Source organism: Globicephala melas, chromosome 9 (genome assembly GCF_963455315.2).
Source record: "Globicephala melas chromosome 9, mGloMel1.2, whole genome shotgun sequence".
NCBI classification, from domain to species: Eukaryota; Metazoa; Chordata; class Mammalia; order Artiodactyla; family Delphinidae; genus Globicephala; species Globicephala melas.
Window position 1 is genome coordinate 56313689 of NC_083322.1, and position 25744 is coordinate 56339432.

At 36.3% G+C, this 25744-nt stretch overlaps 1 protein-coding gene across 1 annotated transcript in view; it reads left to right on the plus strand.

Moving 5' to 3' along the window:
* VPS50 (VPS50 subunit of EARP/GARPII complex) overlaps positions 1-25744 on the plus strand; it is a 135737-nt gene that overhangs the window by 88669 nt on the left and 21324 nt on the right. Inside the window, exons 17-21 of the mRNA XM_030857259.2 lie at positions 2915-3005; positions 5743-5919; positions 8730-8848; positions 12687-12793; positions 22641-22762. Coding sequence (XP_030713119.1) covers positions 2915-3005; positions 5743-5919; positions 8730-8848; positions 12687-12793; positions 22641-22762 — 616 coding nt within the window. The remainder of the gene's footprint in view (positions 1-2914; positions 3006-5742; positions 5920-8729; positions 8849-12686; positions 12794-22640; positions 22763-25744) is intronic.

A 25744-nucleotide genomic window follows, 5' to 3' on the forward strand; every position in this document is an offset into this window, starting at 1 on the left:
TAGGAGGGAGACTCCAAGGGCACAGGATTAGGCCCGGGAGCCCAACAGGCTTCCCAGTGCCTAAGTGGACAGGGAAAGCTCTGGCCCCGTTCCCTTCCATTCCTCCACGCCCCCACTCCCCATCTACCCCAGGGTCTCCCCAGTCCCCGCTGGACCCCTAACCATGGGTGTGTCCCGCCTGGTGTAGGAACTCCTCCCCTCACCTCAGGGGTGCCAGTCCTAGAGGTCTGGCCTTTACTTTTGCTCCCCGTTCCCTCCCTCCCACTCCCTCAGGACCCATGTGGCTGGAGGGGGCCTCGGTGGGCAGAGGATCAGGCCCAGGATCTCAGCAGGCTCCTGGGGGCCCAAGTGGGCAGGGGAGACCTGGCCACGCTCCCTTTTGCTCCTTTGTCTTCCTGGTGGTCCCCCAATTTCCCCCTTCGGGTGTGAGATCCCTTCCTCTCTTCCAGCTGCTCTTCAGGGGTGCCAGTCCCGTCCCACCTCTGCTTCCCTTCCCCCTCAGCCCCTCATGCCCCACGTCCTACCCGGTCGCTGTGGGTTCCTCCCATCCCCTTAGGTGTCTGTGGTCCTTCACCGGTGCCTGGTAGATGCCCTAGTTGTGCGGACACATGAATCCGTGTCCTCCTAGTCTGCCATCTTGACTCTGCCCCCTTGTGTATAAGTTTTTGCATAGACATATATTATCAGTTCTTTGGGTATGTACCTGGGAGTGTTTGGTAGTCTGACAGGTCATTTCGCTGTTCTCCTCCTCCCCACTCCCCACCCCCACAAAAAAGTCAGGTCCTAATACCTGGAAACTGTAAGTGTTACTTTATTTGGAAAAAGTGTTTTGTAGATGTGACTAAATTAATGGTCTTGTGATGAGGAGGTTATCTTGGATTATCTGGATGGGCCCTAAATGCAATCACAGTTAAAGGGAGACAGAAGGGGACTTGATATAGACACAGAGGAAAAGACATACACATATGCAGGAGAAAGTTATGTGAAGACAGGCAGAGATTGGAGTGTTGTGGCCACTAGCCAAGGAATGGCAGCAACCACCGTAAATTGGAAGAGGCAAGGAACAGATTCTGTTCTAGAGTTTCTGGAGAGAGTGTATCCCTGCTGACAGTTTGATTTCAACCTTGTGATTTCAGACTTCTGGGCTCCAGAATTGTGAGATTATAATTTTTGTTGTTATAAGTCACCCAGTTTTTGTTAATTTGTTATAGCTGCCACAAGAAACCAATACAGAGTGAAATTGGTGGGTAATATGGTAATTCTATGTTTAATATTTTGAGGAACTACCAAAGTTTCCCAAAGGGGCTGCACCATTTTATGTTTCCACCAGCACTATATAAGAGTTCTAATTTCTCCAAATCCTTGCTCGTACCTGTTACTGTCTCTTTGATTATAGCTATCCTGGTGGTTGTGAAGTGGTACCTCATTATGGTTTGGATTTATATTTCCCTGATGACTGATGATGTTCAGCATCTTTTTATGTGCTTACTGATCATTTATATATCTTCTTTGCAAAAATGTCTGTTCAGAGCCTTTGCCCATTTAAAAATTGGGTTATTTATCTTTTTATTGTAGAATTCTAAGAGTTGTAAACTTTATAGTTTTAGTTCTTACATTAGATCTGTGATTCATTTTAGTTAATTTTTGTATATGGTGATAGGTATGGAGACAATCACTTTTGCCAAATTCTCAGTTATTACCTACATCTTCAAATATTGCTTTTGCTCTTTCTCTGTCTCTCCTCTCCATACAGTTGCATGCATACTAGATGTTTTGAATGTGTCTCACATATCTCTTACGATCTTTTCTCTTTCTTCCATTTTTCTTTTTCCATTTGTGCTTCAGTTTGGATATTTTCTGTTGCACTGTCTTTGAGTTCATTATTCCTGTCTTCTGCTGTTTGACTTACTCAATCAGTTTTTAATTTGAGGCATTGTATTTTTTTGGTTATAGAACATTTGTTTGATTCTTTTTTGTTTTTATTATTACAATGCTTTAAAATTTTCATTTCTGTCCATTTTGTGCATCTTTTTCTCTATTTTATTTAACTTATTTATAGTAGTTATCTTAAAGTCCTTGTCTGTTAACTCTAATATTTGGAGCAATTTCTGCTTTTCACAGATTTTACTGTTTATTCCCTCTTTACTTTAGAACCTGTGGATTTAAAAAAATCTAGATTTTGTTTTTAGCTTGATTTTGGAAACAACAATGAGGCTTGTTGCAGGAAGAAGGAAGAATAGGGCAGACCCTGGCCCTTTGTTTTCTGGGTTAACAGGAAGGAAGTATTTGTTTTTCTGGAATTGCTCCTATAATGTACTGATTACTCAGGAGAGACAGTAAGAGCAATAGCATTAAAGAAAGAAGAAATCAGTATGACATGTGACTACTTGCTAATTTAAGTGCCATACTTGCTAATTTAATTGGTAAATGCTGTGTGGAGACAGATAGGCCCTGAGCTAAAATATTTTTAGATAGTGATAATCAACTTGATCTTTTGGCTTAGTAAGAATGATTAAGATCTATGCTTTTTAGCATAAAACACGTATTAGCATTTGTGGTTTTATAAACCCTATAAATTATTTCTTGGTTTTTTTGGCACTAATAGCTAAGGATGTCTTAAGTACATGAGTTGGTGAGTAGCTTTTAGTTTAGTCCCTTAAGAAAAATATCATTTCCTATGCATTCATTATTTTTGCAATATAGTAAAAATATTCTGAGTTTAGTAAATATTTGTGGGTTTTCTCTTACAGATGATAAGATATTAACAAGTATGTAAAAGTGTTTACTGTGTTGGTCTGAATGGGTTTTCAAAGTTGATTATGATCATGATGATAACTCTATAATAGTTTTTGTTATATTCTTGTGTGCAGTGTACTTTTCTTATTTTTTGGAGTATTCATTTTCTTTTTTTAAGAACACGGCTTGATGAACTGAGAATGTTTCTAGAAAATGAGACCTGGGAACTTTGTCCTGTTAAGTCAAATTTCAGCATCTTGCAGCTTCACGTAAGTTTAAGAGCAAATAAATCAGTCTTTTATGTAGTCATCTTTAAAAGCAAACCATATATATGGAAACATTTATAAAATAATTAAATTAAGAAATAGTGCCTTTCCTTTTTTCCTTTAAAGTGATTAATAATAAGCCTCTTTTACAAGGTGATACTTTAATGGATGTCAAAATCTGTCTCTTTTTACAAATTCATTTTATACACTTGAGTAAAACTCCTTTGCCTGAAAAGAGTCACAATTAAAATAATTTGTTTTCTTTAGATTTCAGAAGAGGGTCTACTGCTTCATTTAAATTTTGCAGAAAAATCAGTTATATTTTGATGGTCTTTAATGAAAATGCTTATATTTGCAGAACACTTGTCATTTCTTAAAGGGTCTAATAGGTTCTGAATTTATGCTGCAACTCATAAATTTGTCTGTAATGAGAAAATGCCTCAGAGATAAAAGAGGCACTTATAAAAAAAAACATAACTAAGTTTTGTTAGTTAATTGATTCCTTGAATCCTATAATGTAATATGTGAAAATATCCTTATTTTTTTTTCTCTTGGTTGAAACATATTATAGATAAATATTTCTTGTGTGGTAGACTATGTCCTATCTGACAAATACCAAATATCAGAATACGGTATATAAATTTAGATCCCTGTTTAGAAAGTCGAGTGTGTAGTTTTTGCCTTTAGAAGAAATGGCTTTCTAGAAAGAATTTTCTTATTCCTGGATAAATGTAAAGAATACATGATTAAAAGTTTTTTTAAAGGGACAGTGTTTATGCTCATATTGTATAATAGCTTACTTCTCATCCAGGTTTATCATATTGCTTTCCTAATGTGGAAATATTAAATACACTGAAACATGTTGATTAATAAATGCTTTAAAGACAATCAAGTTAACATTAATTTTAACATTATTTAGAGTTATTAAATTAAGATGATTCCTTAACATTATTTAGAATTCCAGCATTGATTTTAGAATCTCTATTTAAATACTTTTATTTGAATTTGTAGTTAACCATCAATTTGTGTGTGTGTGTGTGGGGGGGGTACATGTGTATATAAACTTGCTGTAATTAGAAAACAACTTTTTTACAAGGTACGTTGAAATATTTCCATCCAAGTGAGCATTATATCCTTTAAAGTGGTTACCTTGAAGTTTCAGTTATGTAAGATGAGTAAGTTCTAGAGATCTATGATACAACATTTTGCCTGTAGTTAACAATACTATACTGTGCACTTAAAGTTTTTTAATGGTAGATCTCATGTTGTAACCACAATGGGGGAAAAAAGTAATTACATTGAAAGCTATTTACAGCTGAGATAGTGTTCATTTGACACATGTATTCCTGTAGATTTTGTTTTAAAAATTTTTTGTCCTATTAATTTATAGTCACCCCTTGTTTAGAATTTTTAAAATAATGGCCTGATTTTTTTTTTTTTTTTTTTGCGATACATGGGCCTCTCACTCTTGTGGCCTCTCCCGTTGCGGAGCACAGGCTCCGGACGCGCAGGCTCAGCGGCCATGGCTCACGGGCCCAGCCGCTCCACGGCTTGTGGGATCTTCCCGGACCGGGGCACAAACCTGTGTCCCCTGCATCGGCAGGCGGACTCTCAACCACTGCGCCACCAGGGAAGCCCGTAATGGCCTGATTTTTAAGCATTATTGTGGATCTGATTTAATGTGTAGCTGCAATTTAAAAAGAAACTAGACACATCATTTGAAACTTAGTAAACCAATGTAATTTTAAAGAGGATTATCTCTGAATATGAAAAATTTTAAATTGGGGAATAATATTAAAATGATTAAAAAGTATAAGAAAAATGTGTACTAAATTTTTATTAAAAATCATTAAATCAAGAGTTTTGTAATTCGAAAGAACTTGAGCCATTATTCCATCTCTTCCTCTAATTAGCTGTATAATCTTGAACTTGGACCTGAATCCCTCTGGACTGCCTCAGTTTCCTCATCTGAGAAGTGTGTGATTTGGACTGGGTGCTATAACTCTCTAGTTTTGGTATTTGTGATTCTTTGATCTAGATCGACCCTTTCATTTTACAGATGAGGAAATGGAGGCATAGGGAATCAGGGGACATTCCCGATACTATGTAGGAAGTTAATGGAATATAATGGATTAAAGTCGAGCTAGGACTAGAAGATGTATCATCTGACCTCAGTATGTATTTTTGTTGTCAGCTTCTTGGTATATGAAGAAAAATAAATGAAAGTTTATAGACATCAATATAACAAAGAAAGGTATATCTTTTATGCTTGGATTTCAGTGTACTCACATAGAGTATCTCAAATGGTGCAAGCTATTTGACTTAACAACAATTAGTTTTTATGAATGACTTTATTAAAACTGTACTCTACTAGGACTTTTGCTGTTGTGTAAAAATTTTTAGAATTATCATTCAAATTGAAGTTATTTAAAAAAATTTTCTGTGGAGTTCCATAAAGTAAGCCAAAAGCAACTTGATGCAGATAACACTGTTTTAAGTGACATCAGCGACTGAGTTGTCTTTAGGAAAACCTTTGAACACGTATGTCCAAGTTTGTGCTTTCAGATAACTTGCAAGATTTAAAAATGAATAACCTAAAAAAAAAAGAATAACCTAAAGAATAGGATTGTTTTCTATACTAACTACATCTGCATTGATGGAATATGTTTATGTACTTGAATTTTATTGTTGTGGCTAAAAGGGATCTGGCTCCTTTTTTTTTTTTTTTTTAAACATCTAGGAATTTAAATTCATGGAACAGTCACGTTCTCCATCAGTTTCACCCAATAAGCAGCCATCCTCAACTTCCTCAAAAATGGTAACCTTGTTTGAGCAGTACTGTAGTGGTGGGAATCCATTTGAAATTCAGGCTGACCACAAAGATGAAGAAACAGAAGACGTCCTGGCTTCTAATGGGGTATGTGGTGCTTTTAAAACATACTGTGGAACGTTAGTGGGATTTTCTTATTGAGCGTGTTGTACCCAATGAGCAAGGTAATTGACTAGATTTATTCATACATTTAACACCCACCTTCTTACCTATATACTTAGACACCTGTAATACTACTTGTACAGGTAATGAATGGCTTTCCAGTATGCTTTGTTGACATTGTCCTTTTGAATGATAAGTTTTGCCTTTATGTTTATTTTATGTTGTTATTAGATTACTTTATGTTCCTACCAGGTTACTAATTGAGTAGGAGCATAGTTTATTCACTGCATAATTATATGATTTATTGGATAGACAGATGTATGAAGGAATAGATCATCTGCACTTTTTTCTCAACGCCACTTGTTGGGTAACTAAGGAAGTCATTTTGTTCCATGTCCCCTTAACTGAAACAGGGTAATGTCTTGTTTAATTACCTGGCAGGGATATTTTGAGGATTTAGGAATACTACGTTTTAACAGCACTCTGAGCAGCTCAAAAAACAGTATAAACTAGAAGTAGTGTGAGTTAATGGAAAGATTTGCAGGCAGATGAATGAATATGACCTTTATTATTGATTAGCTTTGTGGATCTTGGCAAGTTATTGTGATTTTGTGACCCTCAGTTTCCCCATATTTACAATGAGGAAATACTTACTTCACAGTTACCTGTAGGGCGTTTTTACAGTATTTAATTTCCAGAGGGACTAGGTATAATTTTCATTTTAGATTTGATGAAGTTGAGGTGAAAACTGTTTGGGTTTGACAAAAATCTGTTGAATTTGTCTCCATATTTTTGGTTTGTTTTTGTTATTAAGTGAAGATATAATTTAAAAAATATTGTCATGAAAATATACCATTATCATGTTTTATCATGAAGTAGAAGTTATTCCATAGAGAACCATATTTAAAATTATAATTTAGTGATTCTTTGTGACATTTTGCCTCTATAAAGTAGACTAAACTGAAAGGAATTAAGTCATTCCAATATTTTTGAAATAATATATCCCTCTGCACTGGTGATTTGTTAATTTAAATCTCGCATAGCATTTGATTCTCATTATTTCTGGCAGTTGTGTTCAATAAAGTAAGCACGAACTATGAATTAACAAATACAGAACCGTTGTTCTTAAGCAAAATATGGGATTAAGTATCTGCAAGCCTCTGGTCACAACATTTTCACCAACTGGTCCATACACAACCTTGTTTTATGCGTGTTTTTCCTTAAAGACACCTAATTTAATATAGTGCTGATTCGTTAACTTTGAACACATGACCAACAGCACTGTAACTCATGCCTGAGTGAAGCTTATCTAACATACGTATTTTTACCTTAAGGCATTTTACAGTCTTCTCGCACTTGGGAACACTAGACAGCACTTTAGTACTATGATTGGGGGGCATTCTGAACAGTGAAATCACCAGCAAAATGTACAAAAATTTTAAGAATGTGACACTAAATAGACTTTGAAAAGGGCACTTGCTTACAGCAGGAGAACTGAAATAAGAAGGTAGAGTGTCGCCTTGCTTGCTCTTAGCTGGGAACATGTATGTAGGGTGACTCAAAAGTGTTTGCCACTCCACATGGCACATATCCGTGAATGACCAAGGAGTGTCATGAAGTATTGATGTTGGGATTACAAATTGTATCGAGTAGGGAAATTTGCAAATAAAGAATCCTTGGAAATGAGGATCTGTTGTACTGTGGAACTGACCCTAGTTTGTGTAGAACACCTTTCTGAATGCCACCAGGATCACATTGTGTACAAGTGAGGGAGAATGTCTCTAATGTTTGTTTGTAGTTATTAATGTGTGATCTAATCTTCACAGGTACAGCATAAGTCCTGAGGGTCAGGGTCCACATCTTAAAACAGCCTGTCGTAATGCTTTAGACTCTTAAAAAATAGTTGTTGAATTAGGGGACTGACTTCTTCCCTTATTGTCATTATACTGGTCTCCTCAACTGGCATATGGGGACAAAACTTCCTCATAGAATTGTTTTGAAGATTCAGTGAGACAATTTATGGAAGCACTTAGCCCAGTACTTGGTTGAAACTCAATAAATGTTAGCCATTATTTAATCATATTAGTTTATAATACTAATCAGCAATGATGATGGTGGTACTGCCACTGCTTCCTTTGTTGTGCATGGACTCCACTGTCTTCTCCCTTGCTGGCACTGGGCCATGGTGCCAAAAAGATGATGAAAAGGCACTCTTCCTCTCAAGAGCAAGTCCACCATTTTTGTCCTTGCTCTCAGTAGTCCATAGGTGCTAAGCCTAATTTTCTAAGTTGCCCTTGGAATTAAATCTCATCATAATGAATTAGATAGAATATTAGCATGTGTGTTGTGTTTAATTAAACTGACTTAATACTTCCAGCGTACCAGAATTGTATTCTCAAGCTTTTTATAATGAACTAGCAAAATGGAAATAAATAGGATGAAACCACTTGAAGGAAGAGTTTTTTTAATCAAATAAACACTCTTTTCCTGTTCTAAGGTCTAGCAGGGTATGTGTTTGTTTTCATTTGTTTATATGGAGATTCTTTTGGGCATTTATAAGCATTTGAAATATAATGTTTGTATTTTCTTTTGAGCTGGTTTAAGGTAAGATGATAAAGAAGAAAATGGAAAGTTAATATGATTTCTTGATGGCAAAATTAAAGCTCAGTTATTAAGAACTTTCATCCGTAATGTACTTCTTATAAAATTGGATACTTTTTTTACTGTGTTGAAAGACTCCAAGAAAGGTTGGTTCTTCGTGCCCATTGTTGAATAATATACTGTGTTCTTTTCAGTATGAATCTGATGAACAAGAAAAAAGTGCCTATCAGGAGTATGACAGTGACAGTGATGTTCCTGAGGAACTAAAACAAGATTATGTTGATGAGCAGACAGGCGATGCTCCTGTGAAAAGGTACTTATTCTTGGAATTTATGGTACTTCTCATTTTATGTTGCACGTTTAACATATAGGATTTACTTGAAAGGTTAAGGAAAAAAACTCATTAAACTTTTCTTTTAGTTATAGTGTCATGTGACAGAAGTTACTGTTTGTTTGTTTTTTTAAACATCTTTATTGGAGTATAATTGCTTTACAATGGTGTGTTAGTTTCTGCCTTATAACAAAGTGAATCAGCTATACATATATCCCCATATCTCCTCCCTCTTGCATTTCCCTCCCACCATCCCTATCCAACCCCTCTAGGTGGTCACAAAGCATCAAGCTGATCTCCCTGTGCTATGTGGCTGCTTCCCACTAGCTATCCGTTTTACATTTGGTAGTGTATATATGTCCATGCCACTCTCTCACTTCATCCCAGCTTACCCTTCCCCCTCCCCGTGTCCTCAAGTCTGTTCTCTACGTCTGCATCTTTACTCCTGTCTTGCCCCTAGGTTCTTCAGAACCTTTTTTTTTTTTTTTGGTTCCATATATATGTGTTAGCATACGGTATTTATTTTTCTCTTTCTGACTTCAATCTGTATGACAGTCTCTAGGTCCATCCACCTCACTACAGATACCTCAGTTTCATTTCTTTTTATGGCTGAGTAATAGTCCATTGTATATATGTGCCACATCTTCTTTATCCATTCATCTGTTGATGGACACTTAGGTTGCTTCCATGTCCTGGCTATTGTAAATAGAGCTGCAATGAACATTGTGGTACATGACTCTCAGCAATCCCACTACTGGGCACATACCCTGAGAAATTAATGTATTTTAAAAATGATTCCTGAAAGGCTAAAAATGTAGTTTTTTTGATAATGGGCATAACCCAAGAGCTCTTAATCTAGAGATCAGTGGTTTTTGCAGAAAAACAAACCTTTGATTTATAGAATCAGTGCCGCCGTTGGAGGCAGTTTATGCTTCACATAGGTCAATTTATGTTTCACATTGATTTCCTTTTTCTCAAGGAGGAAAATAGTCGTTTGTTTTGTATGCGGCTTTGCTGCCTCAATCTAGTAAATACAGAAAAATCTTCCCAATGTCATTGATATTTTGAGCCTTCTATTAAGGTTCCTATTTTTGTACTTGAGTTTTGTTTTATGATAAACTGTCTTCTTCAAAAACTGTGATAACTGTATGAGAATTTTTGTCACCTTCTTTAAATTGGGCCTGATTCTGATTTGTGAGTGAGGTAGTTTCATGACTGAGTATCAGATATTGAGTGACCACAAATATACTTTATTTTTAATGATAGATTTAAGTATAGTCTTCCCTACCCTTTACCCCCAAAGTACCTAGTGAATACTTGATTGATTTGACACCCTGACTGATGTAATCTCTCACCTCAAAAGTGAACAACTCATATAATTGGGGATATTTTAATTGGGGAAATTTGTTTCCATTGGTTTACACAAATATGTGGTACTTAATTATCTACATCTATGATCCATTATGAACTGAATAGAACTATTTTGTTGGACTTTTTCATTAGATGTTTTGAGTATGTTTTTACTAAAAGAAAAGGTCTAATTAAGTTGAAATGAACAAACGTCTGCCACTATATGTGTATGTCCTGGCATTCTTTGTAGGGTTATGCAGCCTCTTAAACTGTCTTTAACCTACCCCTAAGAAATATACACAATGTGAACTACTGATTGCAGTTAACCAGTTGACTGTTATATCAATTCCAACTTCTAAGTGTCTCTTGAATTTATCAAAATTTCTTGTATTTCACTGCTACCATCCTAGTTCATGCAGAAATCTCTGGGCCAGATTATTGAATCGGCCTCCTTACCATGGCTTCCCATTTCCAGTCTAAACCCTTTCTAATCTGTTCTTGGATACAAATTTAGATTTTTCTTTTATATACAAATTTGATCATGTTATTTTCCTGGTTAAAATGTTTAATGGCTCACCACTGCATTTAAGATATGGTTCATACTCGTTATAATCATGAGGTTCAATTCCTTTCAGTGATCTGGCCTTTACTTACCTCCTTTCTTATCACATTTCCCTCTGCCCACTCATTCTCCAGGCTACCACTGTCAACTCCTTGCGCTTCTTTAAGCGTACTCTGTTCTCTTACTTCCGATCTTATTACATGTTGTCCCCTTTTTTCCTGTACTTACCATATAACTTCTACTTTTTCTTTGAATCTAGTGCTGCCCCCCAACTCCAGACTTTACCATTATACTTTATGCCTAATCCAGATTCTAAGGAAGGTATTTTTCATATTTGTAGGTCTGAAATCAGGATGCTTGGTACAGTTGATGTATAATTTTCCTAGAACATTTTTTTAAGTGACATAACTTCTTTTTTTGTTTATTATTTTATTTATTTGTTTTTTATTGAAGTATAGTTGATTTACAATATTGTGTTAGTTTTCAGTGTACAGCAAAGTGATTTGCTTATACATATATGTGTATATATATTCTTTTTAAAAATTCTTTTCCATTATAGTTTATTATAAGGTATTGAATATAGTCCCCCATGCTATACAGTAAATGCTTGTTGTTTATCTATTTTATATCTATTTTTATGCATCTGTTAATCCCACACTCCCAGCTTATCCCCCCCTACTTCTCCTTTGGTAACCATAAGTTTGTTTTCTATGTCTGCGAGTCTGTTTCTGTTTTGTAAATAAGTTCATTTGTACTATTTTTTAGATCCCACATATAAGTGATATCATATAATATTTGTCTTTGTCTGACTTAATGCACTTAGTGTGATAATCTCTAGGCCCATCCATGTTGCTGCAAATGGCATTATTTCATGCTTTTTTATGGCTGAGTAATATTCCATTGTATATATACACCACATCTTCTTTATCTACTCATCTGTTGATGGACACTTAAGTTGCTTCGATGTCTTGGCTGTTGTAAACAATGCCACTGTTAACATTTGGGGTGCATGTATCTTTTTGAATTAGAGCTTTTGGCTTTTCTGGATATATGCCCAGTAGTAGGATTGCTGGATCATGTGGTAACTCTAGTTTTAGTTTTTTAAGGACCCTCCATACTGCTCTCCATAGTGGCTGTATCAATTTACATTCCCACCAACAGTGCAAGAGGCTTCCCTTTTCTCCACACCCTCTCCAGCATTTATTATTTATAGACTTTTGATGATGGCCATTCTGACTGGTGTGAGCTGATACCTCATTGTAGTTTTGATTTGCATTTCTCTAATAATTAGCAATGCTGAGCATCTTTTCATGTGCCTGTTGGCCATCTGTATGTCTTCTTTGGAGAAGTATCTATTTAGGTCCTCTGCCCATTTTTTGATTGGGTTGTTGTCTTTTTGTTATTGAGTTGTATGAGCTGTTTGTATATTTTGGAAATTAAGCCCTTGTCAGTCACATCATTTGCAAATATTTTCTCCCATTCTATAGGTTGTCTTTTCATTTTGTTTATGGTTTCCTTTACTGTGCAAAAGCTTATAAGTTTGATTAGGTACCATCTGTTTATTTTCGCTTTTATTTCTATTGCCTTGGGAGACTGACCTAAGAAAACATTGCTACAATATAGTGACATAGCTTCTTTTAATGGTTGTTAATTAATGTCTGAGAACCAAAGAAATACATTATAGTACTTTATTTCTCTGTTTACTGATTTCTCTTCCCCTCTGGACTGTAAGCTCTGTAAGGACAGGAGGATAATCTCTATATCCCCAGCCAATAAGTGGTAAGATTTTCAGTAACTAATTGGTGATTTTCAGTAACTAATTAGCAAATTAGATCCTAAGCTGAGTTACTTATTGATTTACTACTTGACAACCCTAATTGCAAATCTGTTTTGTTTTCTCATATTAAGCGTTTCTCGAGAGACTCTAAAAAGCAGGAAGAAATCAGATTACAGTCTAAATAAAGTGAATGCACCCATCTTAACAAATACAACACTGAATGTAATAAGACTTGTTGGTAAGTAGCTACACCTTTAAAAAAAAAAACCATTATTATAGCAGTTAAATTAGTCTACATTTGTTACCAAATGGGTTTTCATTGGGTACTCCAGGGCCCACCACAGTGAATGATTTAAGATGGTCATATGTCAGTGCCTTCTCATCTTAATTGTTCCAAATAGTATAATACTAATGTTAATGTCAGTTTTTCTTTTTTAGTTAACTACTTGAAATTTGTATCTTCCACTTTTCCTAAAATATTCCAATTAATAGAAATGTAATGGAAAAATTCTCTGTGAGTTAGAGGTACATGTAGGGTGATGATAATACCAGTTTTATATTTGCACAATATTTTGTACTTAATTGTTTCATTGATCTTTGCAATCTTCTTGTCAGATAGGCAGAGTGATTAGTGGTTTTCTGGCATTTTCAGACACAAGAGTTCTATAAGCTAAATGTTCACACCATAGGAAATGTTCTTATTACAGATAAGACCTTTATTGATGATTTTGTAGAAGGCAAATAGCATGAAGAAATGCCGTATGAAATATTTAGGTTTGAAGATGTTATGGATTTTTTAATATCAGTATTTCAAAATTTTATATGCTATCTCAACCTTTGTATTTCACAGATAGGTCTGTACATTTGACAAATAAGTTATAGAGATGTCTTCTCATGTTAATTAAGTCATCTATACCAGTCAAGAATCTTAGTGATTTTCTGTAAAGATCTCTGTCTTCTGTTTATGGAGATGATAATTTCCTGTTTCCTGGTTTAATTACTCTTAGCTCTGATAAAATAGTCTGTGTTCCTAAAGATAATTTCTAAATTTCATTAATGAATAGGATAAAGAAGACTTTTTTAAGAAGTCCCACTTTCTTTTAGGGAAAATAGTGTGGAAAATTATAATAATGAACTGAGCAGAAAAGAAAAATTATGTATTTTTATGACACAGAAAAATGACAGATTCTAAAAAGCTATTGTTTGGCTGATTATTGCTGGGGAATTAGCTTTCCTTCTTTATCCAAGAATGCTAACTGAACCTAGCATCATGAGTTAGTCTCTAGAATTTACAGAATCAAAATTAGAAGAATTCTGAAGAGGTCATCTGGTATAATTTACCATAGAATGAGCATTTCTTTCTTTACTGCATCTGATATGTGGTGGCCATCTAGCCTCTGTTTTATGTCTTACAATTGCTGGAAGCATATTACTTTGGAAGACTACTCATTCTGCTATTAGACTGATTTAATTGGTAGAAATCTTGTCCTCATGGTAAACCAAAATCTCTATTTCTGTCTCTGTCTCTAATTCTACCCTCTGGTCTTAGTTATGCCCTTAAAAGCAAAAAGAGTAAGTCTATACTTTTTTCTCCTACTTTTCCATGTGGTCACTTTTCAGATATGTGGTGGTAGGTATACTGTCCTTCCTTTCCTTGTACTTCCCCTTCCCCAGTCCATTCTTCAGGGTCAGTGTGCTCAGTTGCCTTATATGGTCCTCACTGATGGATATTCCAAAGTCCTTGTCATCCTCCTTAGTCTTCGGTACTCACTGTAGTTTTCAGTGTCTGGATACACGCTTGAGATGTAGTTGAATGAAGTCAGCTTTTGCTCGGTTATGCTGAAGTAACAAAACACCCTAACGTATCAGTGGCTTTCAACCCAGAGGTTTATCATGATGCATATTGACTCCTGATCATCTTAGTTCTGCCCCATGTATGTCTTCATTCTGAGATGCAGGCTGAAAAAGTAGCACCAATCTGGGATTTGGGGAGAAGAGTAGAGCTGAACCATGTTATGACTCTTAAAGCTGCCACTCTGATGTGCCACCCTGACATGTCACTGGTCATAGCAAGTCAGGCTTGACTGGAAGAGAGAAGTGTACTTGTACTTCTGTCACAGGAAGGTACAACCAGTCCAGGGCAGTGGACAAGGATGCATAATCTTCTTACAAGAGTGGAGGTGGGGAAGAGCAGATAATTGGGGAAAATTATACAATCAACCACATTTAAGTGGTTGTATAATTTTTTTTCCTTACCTAGATCAAAACGGACTAGAGGTCATCATATTGCTTTTTACTGTAAAAGACATACATTCACTCAAATCAGATATAAAGCCACAACAAAATTGAGGAGGGGGAAGTCATGTTTTATTCAGTTCAGTGCAGACAAATCCAAATCTTCACTTCTTGATAGGCATAAGGAAATGAAGAAACAATGCCTTGTGCTATTCTCATTATCTAAGAAGGGGTATTATAATGACAGAAGTGTGCTGCTGGTGCTAAGTTCAGAAGACAGTAACAACGAATTCTTATATAAGGATTACTGACCAACACAGTGGACACTGTTTTCTAACAGTGGACTTACAGAAACAGAAAAGCTGCATTCTTATGGGCCTTTGGTAATCAGCCATATAAAGCCAGAGCAGTCCTGAATAAAACCTTACTCAGGGAAGAGAATCTGACCGTTGTCATTTCAGTCTTCTTCCCACTAGATCTTTTACTAGAGTTGCAATTAGGAAACAAGGCCTAGTATGAAAATTTAACTTTCATGTCTTTCCATTTAGGGCTGGGAGTAGGTGCTGCCATTATTCCCCAGTAGACTTTCCTGCCTACCACTTTCTCCCTGGGATGTCTTTATCTTCATATTGTACATATTCATAAAATAGAACTTTAAGGGAACCACTCACTAAGGGGTCTCCAACTAGTAAATGCCCTATTCGAACCACGGTTGTTATTGCATAGAGGTGCTTGAAGACTATAAACTGACAAAAGTAATGTCTCTTCCTACAAGGCCAGAAGTACAGTTGTGTGAATAAGATAGATTAATTTTTGGTGCCTGGGAAGATGAAGGAACTAATTACTCAGTGGTTGGGCGACACATTTTAGAACATTAAAGGCATATTCAAAATGTTATTTTTAAGTGATATTTATTTGGCATAATTAGGAGATATTAAACAAAAGAGTGTTAATGGGGCTTCCCAGCCCCAGGTGGTACCTAAATCTGAAGGCTTGGCGTTTTTCACAAGTGCAGAGGACCAATCAGAATGCTTGCTTGTGAAAAAAGAAAATCCTGTTAGCCTGATGATTTCTTGCAGACAGAGACAGAGAAATTTTAGGGAATGTGTCTCATCACTGAAGTAGCCTTGGTGTCCAAGGAGGCAGCTCTCACTTGAGCGGGTGTGATAGGTCTGAGGGGCAGAAGATAGGTTGCCGAAACCCATGTTTGTAAAACCTACAGACCTTACAACAAAATTATTACTTTAGCAGCTGGAAGAAATACACACCAGCACATGCACAGGACTTAACATTAAACCAGAATATGTACATAAGGGATATTTAGTCATACTGTGGCTGAGTTGCAGTGTATATGATGAACACAGAAGTAGGAGGGAAGAAATCTCCTTCATTGGTACATTCTTTTAGGTGGGGCATTGATATTTTTATTTTATCATGGAGTTTTAAATTGAAAAAGTAATGCATGAAAAATTAAAATACCCTGAGGTATAAACAAAACTCCTGACCTCCAAGTCTCCTTCCTCATTTATAGCATTTCCAGTTTGCCTTTATTTGCTCTTTATACCCATTGATGATCTCTCAACTTAGTGCACTGTAGTAAGGGTAACGAACATCCTTCCAGCTCAGATTCTGTTCTTGCTTTTGCCCCATCAGATTGTCAGCTCCTACATGAGGAGAGAGTTTGTCATCTTTGCAGCATATAGAGCACCCAGCCAAGTGCTTTTCGCTTTTGTAGGTGCTCAATATACACTGGACTGACAAAACTTAATTTGTAAAATCTGAGTGTTAGAGAAACACTTTTTGCTCCTCTCTTGTAATAATCCACAACGGAAGGAGCCTCTCACCCCCACCCCCGACCCATGCACGTGTGTGTACACACACACACTTCCAGCACTTCTTCTTACCCTGTGTTCCCTCCTCTGCATAGGGGTTGTGGCTCAGACTGAATTCCCCTGGGCCGCCTTTCCTGTGGTAATCACGCTCCTCTCTCTGCATTTCCTACGATGAGCTAGTAAGTCAGGCCCCGACCTGTTCCTCTTGGTTGTAGTCCTTGTCCATCCATGCTGCTACTTGCTTGGTTTCTTTGCCAGTCCCTCTGTGTCTCTTTCCCTTGAGCATAAGGACTCATGGTCTAGATTTAGGGTGAGAGACGGGTTTTTTTTAATTGAAGTACAGTTGATTTACAATGTTTCAGGTGTAAAGCAAAGTGATTTAGTTATATATAGATATATACACACATACATATATACATATATATGTATATATTTCTTTTTCAAATTCTTTTCCATTATAGGTTATTACAAGATATTGAATATAGTTCCCTGTGCTATACAGTAGGTCCTTGTTATTTATTTTGTATATAGTAGTTTGTAACCCCAAATTCCTAATTATCCCTCCCCCGCTTTTGGTAACCATAAGTTCGTTTTCTATGTCTGTGAGTCTATTTCTGTTTTGTAAATAAGTTCATTTGTATCATTTTTTTGGATTCCACATATAACTGATATCGTGTGACATTTGTCTTTCTCTGACTTTGCTTAGTATGATAATCTCTAGGTCCATCCATGTTGCTGCAAAGGATGAGAGTTTAAACAGTGCTTCCCCTGTGAAGCTTTTCCTCATCTCTAGATTAGGCTAGATTCCCTTCACGTAACATCCTGTATATACTTCTCCCTTTTTGCATTCATCATAAGTGTATTTATTTTAAAATAATAGCAGAGGTAGCTAAGACTTCTTGCTCTTTTATTATATGCTATGTAAACACTTCACATGAATTTTCTCATGAATTCTTCATAGTACCCTTTTTACAAACTAAATTGAAGCTCAGAGATAAATAACTTGCCTTATGTCTGTCACACAGCTGGTAAGTGGCAGAACCAGGTTGTCTGATCTTAGAGCCAGTACATTCTTAACTTTCATCCTTCACAGCCAGTGGAGGACATCTGGAGCATTAATCCCTGGACAGAGTTCAGCAAGGTTATAATATAGGTTGGAGACAGGAGAACTTCTCGCAGTTTGTAATTTGGGAAGAGACATCTTTTGTGGTTATCTGGGCTATGTATTAGGTAACCTTCCTCCGTGTTCCCAAAGCATGCTGCGTCCACTGCTCTCTCTGTGCCCTCTATAGGGAACTCTGGAGAGGAAGAGAGAGGGTGGTATGCATCTGAACCATATCTTGAGCCACTGACCACATTTTTCCAACTAGGCTGGCTAACTTTAGAACCATGCTTCTATTTTTCTATCAAGGTAGCACCTCTCACAGCAACACATTAAATAGTAAAGAAGAGCTTGCTGCGAAAAGCAGGTGTCTCCCACCCACCCACTGCTCCCTACCAGGAGTGTGAAGGCAATCTCTTGGTTTGTTTCTGTTTGTCTTTCTTCTAGTTGTAATTGCCCAGAGAAGGGTGATAAGAAGGAAATGTTTTGAATCCTTGTCAGTCTAAATATGTCTTTATTCTGCTCTTTCAGGGAGTGACAGTTTAGTTGGCTATAGAATTGCCGTTAAATATTACTTTTCCTCAGAAAGTTAAAACCTCTAATGTTCTATTCATTTTATTGTAGGTGAATTTCTTCTCTCTCTCTCTCTCTCTCTCTCTCTGAAACCTTTTAGTGTTTTTTCCCTTGATGTTTCAAAATTCTCTATTGATGTATCTATGTGTGAGTTCTTTTACATTAAGTGTGTTGGGTAGTTCATGACCCTTTCAATCTGAAGGTTCATGTGCTCCTCAGCTGTGACTGATACTACTGTTTCATTGACGATCTCCACATCCCCATTTTCTTTAATCTCTTTCTTTGATTTCCCCTTACTCAAGTGTTTAGTCTCTTAGTTTGGCCCTTTATGTCTGTCATATTTTTCTAATATTTTTCTATATTCTTTCTGCTGTACCTTCTGGGAGACTTCCTTTTTCCCATTTCTTTAATTTTTTATTTAAAAAATCACATTTTTAATGACTTTAAATCTTTAAGAGCCCTTTATAATCTGTGTTTTTTCCTGCCATATTCACCTTTTATAGGGTTTTATATAATTACTGTATTTCTCTTCCTTACCTTCAATTATTTTATTTTCTCTGGGACCAGCTTTTCTTTTTACGTTCAGTCTCTGAATTTTCCTCATGGGCCTGGTGATGTTTGATTATTCTTCCCTAAAATAGAAGGCCTATATAGCCATTGTGGGTGTTCTCTGCTGAGTAACTAGAATTGTGTTGAAGCTGGCTCTTTCTCCTTAGAATGAATGCTGACTAGGAACTTTATGTATAGGGTAGGGCAGGTCTGGGTGGATTTATTGGTAGCCTTTACCTTATGGGGACAGATCCCTAAATTCCCAGAATGAGATCGATTTTAATCTGTGGTGCCAATATCCACACTAGAAACCTTCGCTTTTCTAATTTATTTTCTTAAGTTTGCTCAATTTGGGGGGTGGGGGGGCTTGTTTATTTCTTTTGAAGAGGAATCCTAGGGGGTTTTATTGTTTTTGTCTGTGGGAAAATTCTGGCAGCCTCTACAGTAGTCCCCCCTTATTTGTGGGGGATATGTTCCAAGATATCCCCTGTGGATGCCTGAAACCACAGATAGTAGCAAACCCTATATATACTATGTCTTTTCTTATACATACATACCTATAATAAAGTCTAATTTATAAATTAGGCACAGGAAGAAATTAACAACAAAAACTAATAATAAAAATAGAAAAATTGTAACAATATACTATAATAAAGTTATGTAAATGTAGTCTCTCACAATATCTTATTGTACAGATTTAATGCCTTTGCCATTTTAGCTAAGCACTTATCGCTGTGGCTGTATCTTTTGCAGTCTGAGGTGTGACAACAGAACTAGCATGAATTTCTTTTTCCTTTTTCCAAATTTCACAGATAGAAGATTCATTCTTACCACAGATCTTAGCAACCTCACCATACGACTTTTTTTCTTTCTTTATTAAGTCATGAGCTTTCACCTTTTCACTTGAAAGAAGCACTTTACAACTTCTCTTTGGCATACCTGAATTGCCAGCATCACTACTCTTGCGTTCTGGGGCCATAATTAAATAAAATAAGGATTACCTGAACACAAGCACTGAGATACCACAACAGTTGATCTGATAACTGAGATGGCTACTAAGTGACTAATGGGCAGAATGTGCGGGACAAAGGGATGGCGCCAGATGGCATGAGATTTCATCATGCTGTTCAGAACAACACTTGATCTAAAACTTATGAATTGTTTATTTCTGGAATTTTCTATTTAATATTCTTGGACAGAGGTTGACCCTGGGTAACTGAAACTGCTAATAAGGGGTGGGGTGGGGGGCTACAGTAATAACTGCTGGGGAGGAACAGTAACTGGGGGCATGTGGACAGGTAGTTTGTCCCATATGTAGACCTTCAATTAATCCGTCCTTTCTCAGCCCTATTTCTTGCTCCTGTTCTCTTGCTGTAGCTGCTGCTTCTAAGCAGTCACATCCTATCGGACAGCTTCCACCTTCTTTGTGGTTCTCTTTGCATTTTTCCATCAACTTGTTTCCATCTACTGTCTGTCATCTAGTACAGGGGTTGGGAAACTATAGCCTGCAGGCCAAATCAATCTGACTGCCTGTTTTTGTAAATAACGTTTTATTGGAATACAACCATGCTCATTTGTTCACATACTGTCTGTGGCTGCTTTTGTGCTATGACAGCAGAATTGAGTAGTTGAAACAGAGACCAGCAGAGATGAGTCTCTGCCACAGAGGCTGAATGACATACAAAGCCTAAACTATCTAGTCTTTGGTCCTTTACAGGAAAGGTTTGCCAACCCCTAGTCTAGAAATGTTTTGAGATTTCTCATTTTCTGGTGGTCATACCTACCTGCTGTTACATTCTCACCCAGTTCTCTTCATAGATGTTTTAATTCATTGTAAAATTCTCTTTCAGTTCAGTAAGTCTGAGGGGGTACATAAGTTCCCTCAGGCCTCCAAAGGCCTACTCTGCCCTCTTGAACTGGAAAGACAGAGTTCTCACTCTTCTATATTTGAATATACTAGCAGCCTGCTTATCAATGGCTGCCTTCCACGTATGACCATTTAAGGTCATGGAAGGAGCTCTGTGAGAGAGCAGAGACTCTGTGTAGTTCCTTGTGTCTTAACACAATGCCAAGAACATAGTAAGCTTTCAAGAAGTGTTTGTTGAATGTATTGAATGAGTGAATGAATATAATTATTTTTTTCAGAGCATTTGGGACCATCTAGTTTTATTTTTCTTCTGAATGCACATTTAAAACAGCTTTTACCTATTAAGAATTCATTTTTATATCCTTTCTTAAGATGAATTATATGAACAGTGGTTCATCTTATTAGGAATGGAGAGGAGCTTTTTATTCTGGATATGTATCAACCCCGAAGTTTGCATCCTTCCTCATTCTACTATTCACCTGTTTAAAATTTTCTTTTATGGATAAAAGTAATATAGCATTTTTTCATTTTTTTCCTTTACAGTATCACATTATTTAATGTGTAAATAGTTTAAATAGCTATATGTTTGCAGTCAATGAAATATCTGCAGTGATCCAGAATGTTCTAGGAGCATACTATCAAATTTTTTTCAATTGAGATTTTTTTTTTGAGATATTTTTTTAAATGTCTGGTTATGTGAAATAATTACAAAGAATGATTCTGAAACAAAAGACTTGTAAATAGGAATAAGAACAGAATCTAAATTGTGTAGTTTTTACTTTACGATGTGTATGTCTTCCTGACTGTTATTTAGAATCATTTCTCATGTAAATTAAGACGGATGGACTGAGTTCTTAGATAATAAAGAAATGGTTTTGATAGTAGACATTTCCATTAGAGTAAATTTGTCATTTTTTCCTACTGCAGTTAATGTGTTTTCTCTTGAATCCTGGTGTCCTCAATAGTACCAATTTAAAATTTATAGCAGTTACATAAAGTAGAGCCAGCACCTGAATCATTTGCTCATTTGGAAATAAAACAAATGGCCTGTTTTAATATCTTCTGCAGAAGAGCATTTTTTTTATAGATATGCTTCTTTCCCTATTATTTCCTATAAAAAATAAACACAATTAGGGACTCATTATTGTTTATTATTTGATTCAGCCCATCTCCCATGCACCCTTCAAACACATTAACAAGTTTATGAATGCAGGCATTTTGGTTTTTAAATTTTTTTCTGTAACTGTGTCATATGTTTAGAGGAAAAAGAGTGTAATATTGGCATCTTCCAAAGGAAGGAATGAGGAAGATATGTTCTTGGCACTTTGCGAGTATTGAGCTCTTGAGTGATGTAGTGATAAAGAAATGTTCTTAGCCTCTGACGCTAGATTTCACAGGACTAGGATTCAGGGGAATGGGAAGTGTCTTCCACGTGTCCTTTTTCTTCTTGTTTTTTTACTTTTGCTATGTGTGTATAAGCTTATGAAAAGACCCCACTCTTCCTCAAGTACATTGTCTTTTGTTTTATTACACCTAAACATTTTTGAAGACATTGTTTGAAATGGAATCTCCAAGAAATGAGGAACTGTGTTGTTTGTACAGTGTCATTGTAGAAGAGTTAGTTTAAGAGTTCCATAAATATAAGACAAACAGTAAAATATAATGATATGAAAAATCTTCGTAGGTATTTTTTAATATCAGTGCCATCCAGTAGTACTTTCCAAGATGGTATAACTGTTCTGTATCAGTGCTGTCCAGTACAGTAGCCACTAGCTACAAGTGACTGTTGAGTACTTGAGGCATGGCTGGTGTGACTGAGGAATGTAATATTTCATTAAAAAAATATTTTGGTAAAGTAATTTTATGGTTTCTTAATAATTATAGACTAACAGATTTTAATTTTCTATTTATTTTTTTTTCTTTTCAGGTAAATATATGCAGATGATGAACATTCTTAAACCAATTGCTTTTGATGTTATCCATTTCATGTCTCAGCTATTTGATTATTACTTGTATGCAATATATACCTTTTTTGGTCGGAATGATTCAGTAAGTCAACCTTTTGGGGGAGGAGTCTGTTTCTTTTAAAATTTATTTGTTTTTGTAAATGTAAAATTCATTCTCTCTGTATAAAATACATAAATAACATTACTTTGAAAATTATCCATAAAAAATCCAACATATTATTGATATTAGCTTTTTGTGTACCCCATCACCTTATTTAAAATACATTAATTTTAAGCTTTGATATGATAAACATATTGTATGTTATTCAAATTTTTGGCAGAAAAAGTACAGCATCAGTTTCTAACCTTGACATATTTTGGTGATGAAAAATGTGCAGGTTGTCTTGTTTAAATCTGGCCCAGTGTGTAATTATTACACAGTAAATGAGACATTTTAAATATTGGCTAACAACCTTAGCAGGCACTACTACATTCAGAAGATAACGGCAAATATTTATTTAAAATAATTGAAAATCTTTGAACTGAACCTGCCACAGAATTAATTTTCCTGCACCTCCTTTTTGTGTTTCCGAAGCTCTTGTTGAGTTTATCTTTTTCTACTCCTAAGGAGAACAGCACAGTATTAAGCAGGTAACTGATTTGATACTTGGGAATTATTATGTAGTTCACCTACATGTTTGACAGTTTTTCGTATAAAAGTATACTCGTAATACTAACTTTTCGCATACTATATTTTGTACCTTTTCAAAAACTTGTGAATTTTAATGGATAACTACATTCATCATATAAATGTTCATAGTCTTGCTGTGATTACAAGTATATCAAAGACATGATCTTTTAATATGGGATCTGAATTTCCTATGTTCTTAACTCTGCAAAATTAGAAAGAATACTAATATAATCAGAAACTAAGTTGCTGCAGAATTTATGTTGCTTTAAAATATGTACTAATCCATCACTCTCAATAAATAAATACTAAAGAAGAAAGACATTCTGGAGTTTTAGCCAATTGTCAGGATCGTTCAGTCTTCTACATGAGCTTTACTCTGTCTTCTTGGACTGTGCCTCTAGACCAGTGTGGTCTAAGAGAAGTTTTGCAGTAATGGAAATATTCTATATTTGTACTGTCCAATATGGTAGCCATAAGCCATAAGTGGCTTTTGAGCACTTGAAACGTGACTGGTATGATTGGGGACTGAATTTTCAATTGTACTTGATTTTAGTTAGTTTATCTTGAACTATAAATAGCCACACATGACTTGTGACTATCATATTAGTTAAAACAGTTCTCAACCACAGTTTTGATAAGATGTGTTCAAGTAGAGTCCTTCAGAAACTTTTGGAACTGAGTGCTTTTGGATGTGACTTTCTAGCTGATTAGATACTGGCACAGATTTGTTTACAGTGGGGTTCACTAGAAGCTGATGAAAGTTAGCCAAGTGCAGGTAGGTGCTCACTGTAAAGTATGCTGCATATTTTATTTAAAATCTGTTATGTTTTAAAGAAAACATTACTCTGATATTTTATATTAAAAGCATTTTTAATCCTGTAAGACTCAGTAAAAGCCATTTCACTGTATTCAAACAACATTGTTAATTATAAGGGTTTCTTTCTATATGGATGTTCACCCATATGCTGTATTAGAAACAGTGTGTCTTCTATGAACCAGAACAAAATGTGCATATGAGCGAGTTTGTATGAGTGAATACTGCATTTACTCTACCTCTTACTTGCACTTTTTAACATGGCTACTGCTGCTTCCTTCCCAGAAGAGAGAGAATTGTATGAGTGAATTTAAATGGTTGCTGCTCATGGAAGAATAAGCATCTCGTTGTGTCCTGGGGGTTCTAGAAAGTCATTGTCTGGAAGGGGGGACACAGTGTATGCGTTAGGTTAAGGGATTTTTTTCTGTTCATACTAATTACTCCTGAAGCTCCTACTCTTCACTGAACTGGTTATAGCCTACTACATCATGTTGTAGTATATATCTAATCCATTTGATTCATTATAATAATGGTACTCATAGTATTGCTTTGTCTTGCCTTGCCTCAAGCCTTCTGTTGTTCAACTCCTGAGTTATGTTTTCTTTGGTCCTTTCTGTTCATTCTTTTGTGAAGACCATTCTGTAGCTTACTTTAATGCAGTAGTAAGCACATAGTAGATTCTTAGGAGATATGGATTGATATCCTAATTATTTCTTTTTTCAATAATTTTATTTATTTGGCTGAGTTGGGTCTTTGTTGCTGCATGCGGGCTTTCTCTAGTTGTGGCAAGTAGGGGCTAGTCTTCATTGCGGTGTGCGGGTTTCTCATTGCAGTGGCTTCTCTCGTTGCGGAGCATGGGCTCTAGGCACATGGGCTTCCGTAGTTGCAGCATGTGGGCTCAGTAGTTTTGGCACTCGGGCCCTAGAGCTCGTGGTTTTCTGTAGTTGCGGCGCATGGGCTCAGTAGTTGCGGCAAGCGGGCTTCCTTTGCAGTGGCTTCTCTTGTTGTGGAGTATGGGCTCTAGGTGTGCAGGCTTCAGTAGTTGTGGCACACTGGCTCAGTAGTTGTGGCTCACGGGCTCTAGAGCGCAGGCTCAGTAGTTGTGGCGCACGGGCTTAGTTGCTCTGTGGCATGTGGGATCTTTCCGGACCAGGGCTTGAACCCATGTCCCCGGCGTTGGCAGGCGGATTCTTAACCACTGCACCACCAGGGAAGTCCTATATCCTAATTATTTCTTATCCAAGTAAATCTTATGAGGGTTATTACTTGACAACAGTTTGTGAGCCTCATTTAAAGTTAACTTTCATTAATGGAACTGTTTTTTTGTAGAGAGTCTGATTCAAAATCTAAACTTTTAAGAATGAATTAACTTCCATTTCTGGGTATGAGGGACTGAGACCTTATTAGATGATATTTCCTGCAGAAAACAATGATAAAACATGGATGTTTTATAAAACAAAAGGCAACTTCTTGAAGATGCTGGAGAGTGAACAGAAGCATATAGACTCTGGTGGGATTTCACGCTAGCGGTTGGGGAAAGGGAAACTATAAAAAGAAATTCTGGGCTTCCCTGGTGGCGC